This window comes from Eupeodes corollae, chromosome 1, assembly GCF_945859685.1.
Source record: "Eupeodes corollae chromosome 1, idEupCoro1.1, whole genome shotgun sequence".
NCBI lineage: Eukaryota > Metazoa > Arthropoda > Insecta > Diptera > Syrphidae > Eupeodes > Eupeodes corollae.
Window position 1 is genome coordinate 199,387,457 of NC_079147.1, and position 16,251 is coordinate 199,403,707.

The following is a 16,251-nucleotide window of genomic DNA, read 5'->3' on the forward strand; positions in this document are numbered from 1 at the left end:
CTAACGGTGGAGTTTTGTTTGAGCTGATATATTTTAACGTGAAAACTCAACGAAGAGATCAAAACCAATGTCTCAGTCTGTATTGCAAACTTTTATTTGTAGGAAATACTAATTTTTGCTGACATTTAACAGCAGACATAAATTCACTAAAAACTTAACGATTGTGTAAGATTTACGTTGATTTAAGCATACAAATTTAGTATTTACAAATTTTTCGTTAAGTGTTTTTATTCCAGATTAATAATATGGTTTAAATTTTAAATATTTTCAGGTATGGCGCTGATTTAGTAGCCATCGATAATTATGCGGAAAACAATGATACAATTGCCATTGCCAAATTGGGTGATCCAAATCGCCGTGCTTCTGACAAGTACTGGCTGGGTTTGGCATCACTCGACGACCTGCGAACAAATACCCTCGAATCAGCTTCGGGTGCCCTTATCTCTCAATATTCTGGTTTTTGGGCTCTCAATCAGCCCGATCCAATGTCGGGAGAGTGTGTAGCTGCTTCATCACAATCTAAAATGCAATCATGGGAATTGGGAACATGTGAAAGTTTACTGCCATTTATGTGCCGAGCTTCGGCTTGTCCCCATGACTCGTTACATTGTGCGAATGGTCTTTGCGTGAATCAGGCATTTAAATGTGACGGTAATGATGATTGTGGTGATGGTTCGGATGAGCTGGATTGTCCAGCATTGTGTAATTTCCATATGCAGTCGGGAGGTGATGTGATAGAATCTCCCAACTATCCACATAAGTATGGCGCTCTGAGCAAATGCAAATGGACTCTGGAAGGTCCTCAGGGTAGTAATATTATTTTGCAATTCCAAGACTTCGATACGGAAAAGACTTTCGATACGGTACAGATTTTGGTAGGTGGTAGGACTGAGGATAAGTCAGTTTCATTAGCTACTTTATCTGGAAAGCAAGATTTGACAATGAAGCCTTTGGTGACGGCTTCAAATTTCATGATCATCAAGTTCACCACTGATGGAAGTGTGGAGCGAAAGGGTTTCCGAGCAACTTGGAAGACAGAGGCTAAGAATTGTGGTGGCACTCTTCGTGCTACAGCTCAGGGACAGGTACTCACATCTCCAGGATACCCCAAACAGTATCCCGGAGGGTTGGAGTGTTTGTACATTATCAAAGCCCAAGCTGGACGTATTATCTCGATTGAAATCCAAGACTTAGACATTACTGCTGGACGAGATTACATGTTGATTCGTGATGGAGATAGTCCGATGAGCAGGCCAATTGCAAGACTTTCGGGAAGTGGCAAAGACAACGAAAAGGTTGTCATTTCAACTGGCAACAAGGTGTACTTGTATTTCAAATCAAGCCTAGGAGATTCTGGCAAGGGTTTCAGCCTTAGATATACCCAAGGCTGCAAGGCAACAATTACAGCAAGAAATGGAACAGTTACTTCACCAGCCTACGGTCTCGAGGACTACCCAACAAATCAGGAATGTTTCTTTGTAATTAGAAACAGTTTGGGGTCTCCGTTATCTCTGAAGTTTGACAAGTTCATGGTGCACAAAAGCGACTTTGTCCAGGTCTATGATGGATCTTCAACATCAGGACTAAGATTACATGCTGGAAATGGATTTACCGGAACGGCTGCTCCAAAGTTGACTCTGACGGCTTCGTCTGGAGAAATGCTTATTAAGTTTACTTCTGATGCTTTACACAATGCAGCTGGGTAAGTTTACTCAACTTCGTTCTTTACAAATAAGTTTTAACCATGTCACGTTCTTATTGTAGATGGTCAGCAACATTCTCAGCTGATTGTCCAAACCTCAAGCCTGGAATTGGAGCTTTGGCTTCAAGCCGGGATACAGCTTTTGGAACTGTGGTCACTTTCACCTGTCCAATTGGACAAGAATTCGCTACGGGAAAGAATAAGATCGTTACGGAGTGCATGAAGGGGGGCAACTGGAGTGTTGAATATATTCCTAAATGCCAAGGTATGTTCACTTTAAAGAAAAGCGTCTCTTTTATGCTAATTCTTGTTCGATTTTTTAGAGGTTTACTGCGGTCCGGTACCACAAATTGACAATGGATTTTCAATCGGCTCTTCAAACGTAACGTACCGTGGGGTTGCCATGTATCAATGTTATGCTGGATTCGCTTTTCCTTCAGGACAGCCTATTGAGAAGATCTCCTGTCTCCCTGATGGACGTTGGGAGCGTAAGCCAACTTGCATGGCTTCACAATGTGCTCCACTGCCCGAAGTTGCACACGCCAATGTTACCCTGCTTAATGGAGGTGGTCGTAGTTACGGAACAATTGTTCAATTTGAATGTGAAGCTGGATACGAAAGAACTGGCTATCCAGTTTTGATTTGCATGTCGAACGGAACATGGAGTGGTGATGTGCCCAAGTGCACGAGAAAACGCTGCCACAAATTCCCAGAGATCGAAAGTGGTTTTGTAGTCGATGCTGCTCGTCCGTACTTCTTCGGTGACGAAGCTCGAGTTCAGTGCTTCAAAGGATACAAGCTTATCGGTCAAAACATCATACGTTGTAGTGCCAATCAGGTATTTGAGAATGCACCAACTTGCGAGGACATCAATGAATGCACATCAACTCAATGCGATTTGTCTACAACTGAATGCATGAATACCAATGGATCGTTCCATTGTCAGTGCCGCAAGGGCTTCGCGCCAACAACTGAATGTCGTCCGGTGGGAGACTTGGGCCTGGCTAATGGTGGAATACCTGACGAAAGCATAATGTCTTCGGAAAGTGATGATGGTTACACTAAAAGCATGGTTCGTTTGAACTCAGCCGGTTGGTGTGGAAGCTCTGTGGAACCTGGAGCCAACTGGATCATGATTGATTTAAGGGCTCCAACTATCTTGCGAGGATTCAGGACCATGTCGGTTCAGAGGTTCGATGGAAATGTTGCTTTCACATCAGCAGTTCGTCTGCAGTACACCAATAATTTGACAGACATCTTTAAGGACTACGCTAACCCCGATGGAACAGCAGTGGAATTCAGAATTCTCGAGCCAACCTTGTCAATTTTGAACCTACCTATGCCGATTGAAGCTCGTTACATTCGCTTCAAGATTCAGGACTATGTGGGAGCGCCATGTTTAAGAATGGAAGCTATGGGTTGCACTCGTTTGGATTGTGTCGATATTAACGAATGCACAAAAAATAACGGTGGCTGTGACCAAAAATGTATAAACTCTCCCGGATCGTTTGCTTGCTCTTGCAACAACGGTTTTCAACTCTACACTGCCAATGGAACAGCTGGATTCTTAGTTGAAAAGTCAGAGACTGGAGTACGCGATGGTGACACCTATCAGAAAGATAAAACTTGTGTTCCAGTTATGTGCCCACCATTACAAGCTCCAGAAAATGGAAAACTCCTTTCCGATAAAAACGAACATCACTTTGGGGACATCGTCAATTTTCAGTGTGAATTTGGTTACATTATGTCTGGCAGTTCTTCACTGCTTTGTCTCTCCACTGGACAGTGGAACTCCTCTGTACCCGAATGCAACTGTAAGTATTTTTAAGAATTATCTTAGATTGGAAATTGTTATATTTATTTTTTTTTAGATGCCAAATGTGTTTCGCTTCCCGATGACAAACTTGAGGGTCTTCAAGTTATTCGACCTGATCCAGAAAGTGTTCTGGTACCATTTAGGGACAATGTAACCGTTGCATGCAACAGTCCAGGGCGTCGGTTAAGAGGAAGCGCAACTTCTGGCTTCAGGCAGTGCGTATATGATCCTAAGCCCGGTCTTCCGGATTACTGGCTTTCGGGAACTTCACCGTCATGTCCACGAGTTGACTGTGGAATGCCAATGCCAACTCCTGGTGCTGAGTACGGTCAGTTTGTCGACACCCGTTATCAAAGCTCTTTCTTCTTTGGCTGTCAAAACACTTTCAAGCTCGCTGGACAAACTTCGAAGCACGACAATGTTGTACGTTGTCAAGGCAATGGAATATGGGACTTTGGAGATCTGAGGTGCGAAGGACCAGTGTGCGAAGACCCTGGTCGTCCAAGTGATGGCTTACAAGTCGCAAGGAGCTATGAACAAGGCTCTGAGGTATTCTTTGGTTGTCAAAGACCTGGTTATATCCTCATCAATCCACGACCAATCTCTTGCATCCGTGAGCCAGAATGTAAGGTTATCAAGCCATTGGGTTTGACCTCAGGTAAAATTCCGGACTCAGCTATAAACGCAACATCTGAACGACCAAATTATGAAGCCAAGAACATCCGTTTGAACTCAGTGACAGGTTGGTGTGGCAAGCAAGAAGCATTCACTTATGTCAGTGTAGATTTAGGCGATGTTTATCGAGTAAAAGCCATTCTAGTGAAAGGAGTAGTGACAAACGATATTGTGGGAAGGCCTACTGAAATTCGATTCTTCTATAAACAAGCTGAGAACGAAAACTATGTGGTTTACTTCCCCAACTTTAATCTAACCATGAGAGATCCTGGCAACTTTGGTGAACTCGCCATGATCACTCTGCCCAAATATGTTCAAGCCAGGTTTGTTATCTTGGGAATTGTGAGTTATATGGAAAATGCTTGCTTGAAGTTTGAGTTGATGGGTTGTGAAGAACCGAAGAAGGAACCTCTACTAGGTTATGACTATGGTTATAGCCCTTGCGTTGACAATGAACCACCAATTTTCCAGAACTGCCCGCAACAGCCAATCATTGTGAGGAGAGATGAAAACGGAGGCATCCTGCCTGTGAACTTTACTGAGCCCACAGCTGTGGACAATTCGGGCTCAATAGCCCGTTTGGAAGTTAAGCCACAGAATTTTAAGACACCATCGCACATATTCAAGGACACAGTCGTCAAATACGTAGCTTTCGATTACGATGGAAATGTGGCTATTTGCGAGATCAACATCACCGTACCTGATGTAACTCCACCACTGCTTTCATGTCCTCAGAGCTATGTGATTGAGTTAGTTGACAAGCAGGAGAGTTACAACGTTAATTTCAACGATACACGGAAACGCATTAAGACCTCTGACGAGTCGGGAGAAGTAACACTGACTTTCACTCCAGAAAGGGCTACGATTCCTATTCGAGGTTTTGAAAACGTTACCGTAGTGGCTACTGACAAATTTAACAATCGAGCCACCTGTCACTTCCAAGTGTCCGTACAGGCATCGCCGTGTGTAGATTGGGAGCTTCAGCCGCCAGAAAATGGTGCCATAAATTGTCTGCCTGGAGATCGAGGAGTGGAATGTATTGCAACGTGTAAGCCAGGTTTCCGCTTTACCGATGGAGATCCATTGAAAACATTCACTTGTGAAACTTCAAGGCTTTGGAAGCCAACATCAGTGGTTCCTGATTGTGTTTCTGAAAACACCGAACAAGCTGATTATCAAGTCACCGCAACTGTTACCTATCGCGCAAATGGAGCTGTAGCTCAATCGTGCCTTGGACAATATCAAGACCTTTTGGCACAATACTATGGTGGTTTGAATAACATTCTTTCGCAGCGTTGCTCAGCAGTCAATGTGAACATGAACGTGTCTTTCATCAGATCGGTGCCAAGTCTTCTCGAGGAGAACGTCGTTAAAATGGATTTCATTCTTTCGATTCTTCCAGCAATCCGTCAACCACAACTATATGATCTTTGTGGGTCAACATTGAATCTTATTTTCGATCTGAGTGTTCCATACGCAAGCGCTGTAATTGAATCCCTGTTGAATGTCTCGAACATAGGAAATCAGTGTCCACCACTGAGGGCTTTAAAGAGCACAATAACCCGAGGCTTTACCTGCAGTGTTGGAGAAGTCCTCAACATGGATACGAGTGATGTCCCAAGATGTTTGCACTGTCCTGCTGGAACCTACGTAGGTACAGGTCAAAGCATTTGTACTTACTGCCCTCGTGGATACTATCAAAACCGTGAACGTCAGGGAACATGCATGCGCTGTCCCGCTGGCACTTACACTAAAGAAGAAGGCTCTAAGTCTCTATCGGATTGTGTGCCAGTTTGTGGATATGGAACTTATTCACCAACTGGTTTGGTGCCATGTTTAGAATGTCCAAGAAATTCATTTACTATAGAACCACCAAATGGAGGATTCAAGGACTGCCAAGCCTGTCCAACTGGAACATTCACCTTCCAACCAGCTGCATCCAGAAAAGACTTCTGCCGAGCCAAGTGTGGTCCCGGGTTCTACTCTTCTACCGGTTTGGCGCCTTGTTCACCATGTCCTATGAATTATTACCAAGGAATTCCTGGATCCCAAACTTGCAACGAATGCCCAACCAATATGCGAACAGATGGTATCAGCTCGAAGGGCCGTGAGGAGTGTAAGTCGATTGTGTGCGGAGAAGGAGCTTGTCAACATGGTGGACTCTGTGTGCCGATGGGACATGGTATTCAATGTTTCTGTCCAGCTGGATTCTCCGGACGTCGCTGTGAAGTTGACATCGATGAGTGTGCGTCACAGCCATGTTACAACGGAGGTACCTGCACAGATCTGCCCCAAGGATACAGGTGCGAGTGTCAACCAGGTTACTCGGGCATCAATTGCCAGGAAGAAGTAAGCGACTGCCGAAATGACACCTGTCCTGCAAGAGCCATGTGCAAGAACGAACCTGGCTATAAGAACTACACCTGTCTGTGCCGCAGTGGATACACTGGCACTGACTGTGACATCACTATCGATCCCTGCACTGCCAACGGCAATCCTTGCAGCAATGGTGCCAGCTGTCAAGCTCTACAACAAGGGCGTTACAAATGCGATTGTCTGCCAGGTTGGGAAGGAGTCCACTGTCAAGTGAACATCGATGACTGTGCTGAGAATCCTTGCCTGCTTGGAGCTAATTGTACAGATTTAGTAAACGACTTCAGCTGTTCTTGCTCACCAGGCTTTACTGGTAAGCGCTGTGAAGAAAAAATAGACCTCTGCCTATCGGAACCTTGCAAACACGGAACCTGCGTCGATAGACTCTTCGATCACGAGTGTGTTTGTCATCCTGGATGGACTGGTCCATCCTGTGAAATTAACATAAACGATTGCGAGGACAATCCTTGCAAAAACGATGGAACGTGTGTGGATCTGATCGATGGATACACTTGTACCTGTGAGCCAGGCTATACCGGAAAAGATTGCCAACATCCAATCGATGACTGTGAATCGAACCCTTGCCAAAATGGAGCGACGTGCATGGACCAGCTTGATGGATTCCTTTGCAAGTGCCGTCCTGGCTACGTTGGGCTATCATGTGAAGCAGAGATCGACGAATGTCTCTCGGATCCTTGTAACCCAGTTGGTACCGAGCGTTGCTTGGACTTGGACAACAAGTTTGAGTGCGTGTGCCGTGAAGGTTTCACCGGATCTCTATGCGAAACCGACATTGATGACTGTGAAACAAATCCTTGTATGAATGGAGGAAACTGTCGTGACAGAATTGGAGGATTTGACTGTATTTGCTCGCAAGGCTGGACTGGTGTTCGATGCGACTCTCAAGTAACAACGTGCAATGTCCAGAAGCCATGTCAGAATGATGCCAAGTGCATCGATCTCTTCGAAGATTACTTCTGCTCGTGTCCCAGTGGAACTGATGGCAAGAATTGTGAAACAGCTCCAGAACGTTGCATTGGAAATCCATGTATGCATGGCGGTAAATGCCAGGACTTTGGATCTGGATTGAATTGCTCATGTCCAGATGATTACTCAGGAATTGGCTGTCAATATGAATTCGATGCCTGTGATGCAAATGTCTGCCAGAATGGAGCCACCTGTGTGGATAATGGAACTGGCTACACTTGCAAGTGCCCCAAGGGATACAAGGGAAAGAACTGTGAAGAGGATATCGTTGATTGCAAGGATAACTCTTGCCCACCAGGAGCTTCTTGCATCGATTTAGTCAATGGATTCTTCTGTCAATGTCCCTTCAACATGACTGGCGATGATTGTAGAAAGGGTAAGTTTTGGTTAAGTGAAAAACAATTTCGGGGACTAAGTTTGTTGTTTCTCTTTCAGTGATTCAAGTGGATTACGATTTGTATTTCAGCGATGCAACTCGATCAACTGCTGCTCAAGTTGTACCTTTCTACACAAGTGAATCTCCATCCCTGACAATCGCCATGTGGGTGCAATTCGCTCAGAAAGATGATTCTGGAATATTCTTCACCCTCTATGGAGTTGAGTCAGCTCATGTAGCCAATAACCGTCGACTTTTAATCCAGGCTCACTCTAGTGGAGTTCAAGTTTCCCTCTTCCCTGACATCCAAGATGCTTTCCTTTCATTCCGAGAATATACAACCGTCAATGATGGCCAATGGCATCACATTGCCATCCTTTGGGACGGAACAACCGGACAGCTGCAACTCATCACCGAAGGCTTGATCGCCAGCAAGACGGAATATGCTGGAGGTCGAACTATGCCCAAATTTGCCTGGGCTGTGCTGGGACGTCCTCAGCCAGACGAAGTCAATTCAGCTACCTATGCAGAAGCAGGCTTCCAAGGTAAAATAACAAAGGCACAGATATGGGGACGAGCCCTTGATGTCACATCAGAGATCCAGAAACAGGTTCGAGATTGCCGCAGCGAACCTGTGCTCTATGAAGGTTTAATATTGAACTGGGCTGGATATGAGGTTGTTTCGGGAGGAGTTGAAAGATCCGTGCCATCTGTGTGTGGACAGAGGAAGTGTGCAAATGGATATACCGGTGCTAATTGCCAGCAGTTAGAAGTTGACAAGGAACCACCACGTGTCGAACATTGTCCTGGTGATTTATGGGTTATTGCTAAGAACGGATCGGCAGTAGTGACATGGGATGAACCACATTTCAGTGATAATATTGGCGTAGTGAAAATAATGGAACGCAATGGTCATCGACCTGGAACAACTTTGCTGTGGGGATCTTATGATATTACTTATGTGGCATCTGATGCTGCTGGAAATAGTGCTTCGTGCAGCTTCAAGGTGTCTCTTTTGTGTAAGTTTAACATTTATATTTACTTGGAAAAAACTGACATTTTAATTTGGAATGTATATTTTAGCTGAGTTCTGCCCACCTTTGGCTGATCCAGTTGGGGGCACTCAAGTGTGCAAAGATTGGGGTGCTGGAGGACAATTTAAGGTAAATTTTTTAATGAAAACAACATCAGAAGTGTAGTTTAAACAATTTTATTTTAAAGGTATGTGAAATCGCCTGTCATCCAGGACTTCGATTTTCTGAGCTGGTTCCAGAATTTTACACTTGTGGTGCCGAAGGTTTCTGGCGCCCGACTCGAGAACCTGCAACGCCGCTTATTTATCCATCATGCTCTCGTAAGTTTTTGTATATTCTTATAAAGATTAGCAGGTCTTAAAGTTTTTTTTCTGTAGCCGCTAAGCCTGCCCAAAGAGTGTTCAGAATCAAGATGCTCTTCCCATCAGACGTGCTCTGCAACAAAGCTGGACAAGGAGTTCTTCGTCAAAAGGTTTCCAACTCTGTGAATGCTTTGAATCGCGATTGGAACTTCTGCTCCTACTCAGTCGAGGGATCAAGGTAAGTCCCACTACACGTACTTTAAGTTTCAAGACTCTTCAAAAACGTGTTCCGATTTTTATTTTAGGGAATGTAAGGATCTCAAGATCGATGTCAAGTGTGATCACTACCGTGGCGGACAAGGAAATCGTGCTCGTCGTGCTATAGAAAACGAAGAAGGTAGCACTTATCTTCTGGATGCATCTATTCCAGTTGAAAAGTAAGTATACATAAGTTCAGATCGAACTGCATACTTTTGTAACTCTTATAACAAAATCCCCTTGAATCCTTAAAAATGAATGTTTTTTAAACAAACCCAAACAAAACTTAATAAAACTTTGTAGAGATTCTGCCGATGAGGAAGAATTACGAGGACGTCAAGGTAGACAGCAAGCCGGTGATACTTATACCTTGGAGATTGCATTCCCAGCAGTCAAGTATGTTCAAAATACAAAAATCTGAACACCCTCAAAAAATATATACGATTAGGGCAGCGGGTCAATGAATTTTAGTTTTAATGATTCGTTTTTAGTTTTTGTTTTTGTTATCAAAATCAGCTAACCCTAAAATCTGCTTTAACCCCTCATTTTTGCACGCAATATCCACTAATTTCGATTTTAAGGCTTTTAACATTTGAGCTGGCGCACATATGGGGACTCTTTGGAATTTGCTTGTGTACTAATTTTGAACTTAAAATTTCCAGCGATCCAGTGCTTCACTCTTCAACGGGAGAACGTTCTGATGTGAAGTCCTTGCTGCAAAAACTTATTCTGGAAGATGACCAGTTTGCCGTTCACGATATTTTACCAAACACCGTTCCCGATCCAGGTTCGCTAGATTTAACTTCGGAGTATGCATGCCCGGTGGGACAAGTTGTGATGGTTCCAGACTGTGTACCATGTGCAATTGGTACTTACTATGACAGCTCGAATAAGACTTGTGTCGCTTGTGCTCGGGGAACTTATCAATCCGAGGCCGGACAACTTCAATGCTCAAAGTGTCCAACGATAGCGGGACGCCCCGGTGTGACATCAGGACCCGGAGCTCGATCGGCTGGTGACTGCAAGGAACGTTGTCCAGCTGGCAAGTTCCTAGACTCTGAGACTGGCCTCTGCCGGCCATGTGGTCATGGTTTCTATCAACCGAATGAAGGCTCGTTCGGATGTGAACTCTGCGGTCTGGGACAAACTACCCGCTCTGGAGAAGCCACCTCTCGAAAGGAATGCCGTGATGAATGCAGCTCCGGTCAACAGCTCGGAATCGACGGTCAGTGTGAACCTTGTCCAAGGGGAACTTACCGATTGCAAGGCGTTCAGCCCTCTTGTCAATCTTGTCCTCTGGGCAGAACAACTCCTAAGGTTGGTTCATCTTCCGTCGAGGAATGTACGATCCCAGTTTGCGCACCTGGAACCTACCTCAACGGCACCATGAACATGTGCGTCGAATGTAGCAAGAGCTTCTACCAACCCGAATCCCAACAAACCTCCTGCATCCAATGTCCACCAAATCACAGTACCACAAAAACCGGAGCTACCAGCAAATCCGAATGCACCAATCCCTGCGAACACATTGCCGAGGGTAAACCCCATTGCGATCCGAATGCCTACTGTATTCTTGTTGCCGAAATTTTCGACTTCAAGTGCGAATGCAAGCCCGGTTTTAATGGCACTGGTATGGAATGTACCGACGTTTGTGACAATTACTGCGAAAACTCTGGCACTTGTGTCAAAGATCTCAAAGGAACACCATCCTGCCGATGTGTGGGCTCATTCACTGGGCCACATTGTGCCGAACGTTCTGAGTTCGCTTACATCGCTGGCGGTATTGCTGGCGCTGTCATCTTTATCATTGTGATAGTCCTGCTAATATGGATGATCTGTGTGAGATCTACCAAACGGCGGGATCCAAAGAAAATGCTTACACCTGCCATTGATCAAACCGGATCACAGGTGAACTTCTATTATGGTGCCCATACCCCTTACGCTGAGTCAATAGCGCCCTCACATCATAGTACGTATGCGCATTATTATGATGACGAGGAGGATGGCTGGGAAATGCCTAACTTTTACAATGAAACATACATGAAGGATGGTACGATTTAATAATCTTATAGACAATATACAAAATTGCTAATTCTCTACTCCTCTAGGTCTTCATGGAGGTAAAATGAGTACATTGGCGAGGTCAAATGCTTCGCTTTATGGAACTAAAGAAGACTTATACGATCGACTGAAACGGCACGCTTACACGGGAAAGAAGGGTTAGTGTTTACCAGGATTTTTCTTTTTTAACTTCTTAAACTTTTGTTTGTTTGATTTTCTTATACCATTCGGGCAGAAATATTAAGATTTCCATTTAATTTCAGAGAAGAGTGACAGTGATAGCGAAGTCCAATAAAAATACAAAAAATTAAATTGTAAACATTTAACACACATTTTTCATGGTCATACATAAAAAGAGAAAAAACAAAACAAAAATAAAGCAAAAGCTTTACGAATTGAAAAATAAAAAAGAAAACTAGAATGAAAAAACACATACACAAAAAAGTCAAACGAGCTAAATACGACAAATGGTTAAATATATTCAAAAACAAAAATATCTTTCCAAAAGTCTGGTCATAAGTTTAAAAATATAAAAAGTTAAATTTTAAAACCCCAATCACGAAAAATCACTGCCTTTAGTTAAATAAAAATAAATACTCAGTTGCATAAAATAATTTATTTATCACCAAAGTTTTGATTCTTTTCCTTAAATCACTAAACTAAATTACATAAAACGAATAAAACAACCTAAACCCTCTTTCTTTGAAAAGAACCTAAAAAGTCTAGCTCTGCACTTCCCATTGAATGTGTGAAATTAAAACCTTGTACATTTTATAAATAAATAATATTATTATTTTATTTTAACTTTTTGACAAAATTAAAGTTCTTTTTTATATAATTTAAAATAATTTCCACACTTAATGAGAAGTGCTTGAATGTTTTTTTGTTTATAAATTCATTTTTCTAGATTAAACAAAGTGTAAACATTTTTATATTTATGTAAACATAACAACAACAAAAACAAGAAATGAGATTCTATATTATTATACTTTACAATACATTTATACATAAATAAACTTAAATTAAAGAAACAATATCAACGAATAAAATTATGAAAAAAAAACAAATATTAACGAATCCATTCCTTTATTCTAGTTAGAAATTTATTTAGTCTGCAATTTAAGCCTGATTTTTAAGGCGTGATTTTGTTTTATATAACTTTTGTTGCTTGTGATTTTAAAATTTGCAAGAAAATCACAACATTAAAATTTATTAATATATATAAATTAAAAAAAAGAAAAAGAAAACAAAAAAACAACGAGAACCCATTATGCAATAGTTTTATAACTTTAAAAAATAAAAATTATATTTTATAAAATGATGAATATATATAATATAAAGTTTTATTATTTTTTATATGATATGTATTTAATATTTTTTTAAATATACATAATATTATAATAGTCGTTATTATTTTTATTATTTTTTTTTGTAAAATAAAAACAAAACAACGAAAAATTAATTAATATAAAAAATATGTAAAATACAAAAATAAAATTGTTTTTCTTTTGACTTATTTTGACGGTTTTAGGTTAAAAGAAAGAAGAAGAAAAAAATTGGAATATTTTGATTCACAGTACCAAAAAAAAGTCGAAATAACTATTTTATTTTAGGCCTAGAAGTTCAAAATATTATTAATGACTTTGTACGAAAAATTTTAACTCTTTTTTGCCGCTCGCTGATTGATTATGGGTTTCCACTAGCAACATTCAAGGAAAGAGAAAATTTAGCTACAAAAATCACTGAACTACATATATGATATTCAAAAATAAGAACCAAAACAAAATTTTTAAACTATATTATCAACAACTGAAACGTAAGCTATTTTCTGTGGAGATCTTCGAGACTTTACATCAATTAAGTATCGTCTCTTTAAAATGATTTCTAATGTCAAGAACGTCATTCTTCGTAGTGTGAAATTATTCTGAGGTTGACATAATTTATTGTTTTTAAAAGATCGATCTTATTTTGTATTTATAAAAGCAATTGTAAATTCCTTATTGGAGATCGTAATATGTAAACTAAAACTGTGTAAAAGCGAATAATATTTTTTGTTCAACAGAAATTTGTAGGTCAACAAAATGAAATACAGACACTCACTGAATTTTTTCGAAAGCAATTTCTTTACATTTTGATGTTATTATTTGCAAAACAGGTAGAACCCTAACAAACTATTTCAAAATTATTTTTTACTTAAGAAATAAAATATGAACTCATTCTTCAACGTAAAAATGAAACCTAAGAAAATAAAAACCGATATATAAATTCCCCAAACAATTGTCCGATATATTAAGTTGCACGCAACTTGATAAAAGTAGTAGTCTTCTTTTTTTCCCACTGAGCAACTTTGAAATGGAAAGGTAAATATAAAAATGCTTCTGGTAATGGGAATCTCACCTCTATAGACCAGACATTTGGTAATGTGAAATAAAAAAAAAAGCAATATAATTTTTGAAGCAACACTCCGCTTCAATAAATATGCACAAATATTTTTAAAAATACTTCTGCATTTTTTCCAAATATTGCGGATTTTTGTGCCATCTGTTGTTGCACTCTACAATAGATAACATTTTCATTGTCAGGAGGTTAGCTGAAAGCTTTATAAAGCAGGAAAGAAAATTGTATGCATTCCTTATTGACTTCAAAGCAGCATTCGACTCAATCAACCAAGGTGCTTCATTATACAAGCTATATGGTCTGGGCTTGTCTCTGAAGTTCGGACGCGTTCTCAAAGCGCTGTATAGAGAAACACAGGCTGCAGTGTGGAACGGAGCTGAGTTTTCTGATTGGTTCACAACCACCTCAGGACTAAGACAGGGGTGTACATTGAGTCCCATCTTGTTTTCGCTCTTCATAGATGACCTTGTAGATTACCTTCCAGGTGGTGTTGATTTAGCAGGATTTCGTATTAAGGCATTAATGCTTGCTAATGATATAGTAATTTTTGCGTATTCCCCAGAAACACTACAACTTATGATAAATAGAGTATACCAATACCACTACTGCTGCCTTTGAAACTTTACAGTCAATTTCAACGAAGAAAATATAGAATGTGTTACGGAATAAAAATACCTAGGATTCATTTTTTCAAGAAACCTGAATTTGGAGAAACGAAATTACAAAAGGCAAAAACTGCATTTAATATATCATGGAAAAGATGCTTAATGAACGGAAACAAAGCTCATGGTAGTAAATATAAGGTATTTGAAGCAGTTGCAGAAAGTATCCTTTTGTATGGCTCGCAAGTATGGCGATGCAAAAAGTTTCACATGGTGGAGAAACCTTTAACACATTATGTGAAGAGACGGGAGGGGAAATTATCAGCGTGGGTTGCATCCTAGCTTTTTTTTTTGATTTTTTTTTTGATATTTTATACTTAAACTTAAACTTGGCTCTATGGTAGAAAATACTGCAAAATAAATGTGCATTTTTCAAATAACTTCATCTGTTATGCAAAAAAAATCGGGTATTTAATGAAAGGCCAAGACGTAAAGATGAAAAAAAAACTAGGGTTGCCTATTTATATCCTCGTCTTATTGGAAGGTTGCCTGGCATTAGTTAGTTGATTTTGGTCTAAAATAAGAGGTAATTTAATTCAAGATCAAACAATATATGGTTGCCTAACCAAAACCTGTCATAACTAGAGGTTACCTGCATTTGAAGGTAAGTATAAGTATATTTTTTTTAAATTAAAGGTTATTAAATTATCTGTCTAATAGCATAAAGTTGTCTTACCAAAAGTTGGCAAAACATAGGGTAGCCTGCATTTTTAATTAAAATACTTTGGTAAGTATAGAAAATTAATTCATGTGTTATTCATTTTAAATGAAAACAAATTTTCATCTAATAACAAAAGGTTGATTAACAAAAAGTTGGTCCCATCCAGGTAGCTTACATTTGAGATGTTTAGTCTTTGGTAAGGGACAATTACTCAACTTAATCTGTTATTTAGTTGGTTTTGGTGTCATTTGAAAAAAATATTTAATTCTGTATAGGGTTGCCCAGCTAAAAGTTGGCACAATACAGGGTTGCCTAACTAACTAATAAAAATAAATAATTAATTAACTATTTGTTGTTCAGAAGATGGAAGTACTCACTATTCTGAAGAAGATGTCATTGATTCTGAAGATGATGCTAGAAAATCAACAAGAACCAACAAAGGCGTACCTACTTAAAGATATGGCTATATAAAACAGCTTACCCGAATGAACCCACAACTTATAAGGAAGCATTGGAAAGTTATGACAGTGCTAAATGGGTATGTGCTATGGAAGAAGAACTGCAGGCTATGCAAGTCGAGTTACCAAAAGGTAGAAAGGCTATAAGCTGTAAATAAATCTTCAAAATCAAAACATTAGCTGATGAATCAAAAAGATACAAAGCAAGACTTTTAGCGAAAGGTTTCTCGCAGAAATATGGTCAGGACTATGACCAGGTGTTTGCGCCAGTGGTGAAGCAGACGATTCTGCGAACCCTTTTAGCGATTGCTTCAATGAATGACATGACAGTGCAACACATAGATGATAAAACTTCTTAAATGGTAACCCAGAAAATGGAATTTATTTTGAACAAACCCCAGGATTCTTACAAAGCCGAAAGAAAATTTTTTATGTAAATTGAACAGAAGTATATACATATGGTCTCAAAAAATCAGCGAGATGTTGGAA

At 40.2% G+C, this 16,251-nt stretch overlaps 1 protein-coding gene and 1 long non-coding RNA gene across 2 annotated transcripts in view; one reads left to right on the forward strand and one right to left on the reverse strand.

Annotated features, from left to right (window-relative positions):
• Window positions 1-13,026, forward strand: part of LOC129940891 (sushi, von Willebrand factor type A, EGF and pentraxin domain-containing protein 1) — a 51,639-nt gene extending 38,613 nt beyond the window's left edge. The window contains exons 6-18 of the mRNA XM_056049415.1: window positions 272-1,702; window positions 1,765-1,967; window positions 2,026-3,516; window positions 3,574-7,929; window positions 7,989-8,948; window positions 9,013-9,092; window positions 9,151-9,283; window positions 9,341-9,503; window positions 9,571-9,702; window positions 9,827-9,919; window positions 10,186-11,573; window positions 11,632-11,742; window positions 11,848-13,026. Coding sequence (XP_055905390.1) covers window positions 272-1,702; window positions 1,765-1,967; window positions 2,026-3,516; window positions 3,574-7,929; window positions 7,989-8,948; window positions 9,013-9,092; window positions 9,151-9,283; window positions 9,341-9,503; window positions 9,571-9,702; window positions 9,827-9,919; window positions 10,186-11,573; window positions 11,632-11,742; window positions 11,848-11,879 — 10,573 coding nt within the window. The 3' untranslated portion in view covers window positions 11,880-13,026. The remainder of the gene's footprint in view (window positions 1-271; window positions 1,703-1,764; window positions 1,968-2,025; window positions 3,517-3,573; window positions 7,930-7,988; window positions 8,949-9,012; window positions 9,093-9,150; window positions 9,284-9,340; window positions 9,504-9,570; window positions 9,703-9,826; window positions 9,920-10,185; window positions 11,574-11,631; window positions 11,743-11,847) is intronic.
• Window positions 1-16,251, reverse strand: part of LOC129940893 (uncharacterized) — a 103,910-nt gene that overhangs the window by 49,318 nt on the left and 38,341 nt on the right. The window lies entirely within an intron of this gene.